General features: G+C 48.5%; 1 protein-coding gene across 1 annotated transcript in view; it reads right to left on the reverse strand.

The window, feature by feature from the left end:
- Positions 1–3265, reverse strand: part of GRP (gastrin releasing peptide) — a 12121-nt gene that overhangs the window by 7452 nt on the left and 1404 nt on the right. Inside the window, 2 exon segments of the mRNA XM_006764603.2 lie at positions 2533–2597; positions 2863–3062. Of these exon segments, the coding sequence (XP_006764666.2) occupies positions 2533–2597; positions 2863–3062 (265 nt within the window).

A 3265-nucleotide genomic window follows, 5' to 3' on the forward strand; every position in this document is an offset into this window, starting at 1 on the left:
TTTAATTTCACAGTATTAAACTTAACCTATACCTCAATAAAATGACTGAAAATATTTAAGAAAGAGGACTATTGAGTAAATAAAAGTTTTTTTAGTGCTCCAAACCTGTTAAAAACCTGTTGTGCTGTTGATAAATTTAGACAATAAAGAAAGCAATAATTCCTGCCTGGGGTTTTTGCTGAAAGTACATGGTGTACCCCAAAAATGTATATACATGCTTTAAATAATTATAAAGGCAGTGTTTATTAAAATACATTTTATTTTCAAAATTCAGCTTTCAGCTGTTAAAGTATGTATACATTTTTGGGAGACATCCTGTAGATCCTTGGGATCTTTTCTTGAGTTTTTAATATTTGCATATTTGGAAAGTGGGTAGTGTTCTGACTCCCACTCCCAGATCCACAGACTGGTCATGAAGAAGAGGGTACTGCCCTAACCAGTTTGGCTCAGTGGATAGAGCATCGGCCTGCAGACTGAAGGGTCCCAGGTTCGATTCCGGTCAAGGGCATGTACCTTGGTTGTGGGCACATGCCCAGTAGGGGATGTGCAGGAGGCAGCTGATTGATGTTTTTCTCTCATCGATGTTTCTCTCTATCCCTCTCACTTCCTCTCTGTAAAAATAATCAATAAAATATATATTTTTAAAAAATAAAAATAAATAAAAAAGAAGAGGGTACCATCTATAACATCACAGGGAAACAAACATTCACTGGGTCCTATTTCACTGGTGAGCTGGCACCTGTCCACCAAATAACCATCTCTATGGCAACATGGATGCTATGCCCACTTCCACCTCTTCTCCCATCATCTTTTGTTATCTGTTCATATCATAATAGTGGAGATCTCAGCATAGCCAAAAGACAGGCACTTGAAAAAAATAAAACCATGGCCAGGGGGAAAAAAGGCCTTTGTCTCACTTAAAAATACCACTAAAATAGCAGGTTTGAAACACAACTTTCTTGAACTCAAACTTGAAGATTACTCAAAATCAGGAAACGACCCATTAAGACAAAGTGCTAAGTACTTCTAGGAGCTAGTGTCTCTGGACAGATACTTAAACTTTATTTCAGTTTCTGGAATAGCGTGACAATGTCAAGCCATTGTGTAGCTGAGCACAGGTGTTCAGACTCTCTCCTCCCTGATAGAGACCACAAGCATTTACTTAGGAGACTGGCAAGCTACATTCAAAACCGAACAGTATTCCTGCTTATGAAAGCTCACATTCCATCCGAGAGCATGTCTAGCCAAAGGCAACTTTTGCTCAACCACAATGTCATTTTAGACCCAAATGTGAGTTTCTCCTTCTCCTTTCTCTTTCCTTTTTCTTCCTCAACTCTGCACAGCCAGCCAAGAGAGAAAAAGGGGAAAAAAAAGAGTGTGTCTGAGAGCAATAAGAAAATTTAAGGTTGCCACTGGTCTGTATGCTTTTGGGTGAGGAATGCCCAAGCACCACCACAAGGGTGATTAATGCCAGGCACCCTAACTCCCTGGAGGCAGATATACTCTGGAACTACGGCAATTAGGGTTGGCTTGTACCAGAAATGGCATGGTTCTAGCTGCTCAGCTAACTCTTTTGGCCTGTAAGGGTTACCTAATAATAAAGCCTTTTTAGGACAAAAAATATGGATGAGCAAAAAGAGGTTGGAAGTCTAGAAGTTTCATTTCACCTTCCCAGGCGACCAGATGGTGGCTGGCCTGGACACTGGCCACTAGCTCTAAGGTCCCAGGAGCCTTTTTAAGCATCAGTTGTAGGTTTGGCTTCCTTAACACCCAAGTGTCCTTTCTTGGTTGTTTTGGTTTTGCTTTTCATCTTTGCTAATCCCAGCCTTTCCTCTCCACACCCAACTTCTGGGTTCCCATGCCCCTCAGAGACCACAAATGCTTTCACCCAGGCTGCCGGCCTTGGCCAATGACTCAGCGACAACGCGAACTACTCTGCTGCAACCAGGAGCTTTCTGATTCTTTCACAGAAGCGGCCACAACATGGAAATGCTGAGGAAGTGACAGTTCCAGCCTGACTCCTTCCCATGAAGTCATCCTGTCTTCACACAGAGAACCTGAGAGTTGTCTGGTGTATACGAATTAGCAAGTATCTTTCCAACGCACCCTTCCCTTCTCTACACAGATAACTAAGGAAATAGAAACAAACATATAAAAACACCACCATCACCACCACTACCATCACCATCACCTCCACCATAATCACCACCACCATTACCACCATCCCCACATCACCATTACCATCACCACCAGCACCACCACCATCACCACCACCAGCACCATCACCATCACCACCATCATCACCACCAGCACCACCACCATCATCATCACCACCAGCACCACCCCACCACCACCCTTAAATCTCATTAGTGATGACCAGCCCCCGCCCCCCCCCCCAGGAAATGTTGGGGTTGCTGTAGTTGGCTTTATGGTTTCTGAGGAAGTTGGGCGCTTTGCATTTGCCAGAGGCTGTTTGACTTGCGGAGATCCCCAGGGTGACATTGGGTGAGCGCAAGGTTTCAGAACTGCTACCTGCCTCCCAGTTACACGTCGCTGGGAGCCCTGGGGCCAGGATGAGCGAACCTCCAAACCCATGCCTAGAGCGGCAGAAGGAAAGGAAAAGGGGCGAGGGGAGAGGGTGAGGTCGTCTAGGTCCAGGAGGCGGAGGAAAGCAGGGCTCGGGGTCAGCGTGGAGAGCAGGCGCGATTACCCGAGCCCCGAGCGCAGGCTTCCGGATGGAAGGCGGGAGGGCTGGGCAGAGAAAAAACAATCTCCGCAGAGGCAGGAGGACTGAGAAAATTCAGAAGAGCCACAAAGGCGAGATTCAGGCACTGCTCCCTGAACAGGTTTAAAGTCCCCCACCTGAGGCTTTGCGAGGCGCAACTGGCGCAGCCTGGGCTCACGCCGGGCTGGACCAGAGGTCCGAGGCGCTCTCGGGGGCCCGGCTTCCTAAAGGTGTTCAGGAGAGACGGTGCCGGGAAAGGGGGTGTTGGGTAGGTGTGGAGGGAGAGGATCTTCGCGTGGCGTTGGGTGCTTGGAGAGCTGCGCGCTGGCTCGGGTGCCTGGGGAAGAGGGAAGACCCAGGGGCCAGCCCTTGGCTGCCGGCTGGCCAGGACGGGGAAGGATGGGGAGTTTGGGGAGAAAGGTCGGAGCAAACCCAGCCCCCCAAAGCTGGGACTCAGAAACGCCGAGAGAGGGGAGACGACCCCCAGCGCTGACGGGTCCTGCCCGGGGCTCGCGCGCGCCGACACTCACCCACCGCCCA

Source organism: Myotis davidii, unplaced genomic scaffold, assembly GCF_000327345.1.
Source record: "Myotis davidii unplaced genomic scaffold, ASM32734v1 scaffold38, whole genome shotgun sequence".
NCBI classification, from domain to species: Eukaryota; Metazoa; Chordata; class Mammalia; order Chiroptera; family Vespertilionidae; genus Myotis; species Myotis davidii.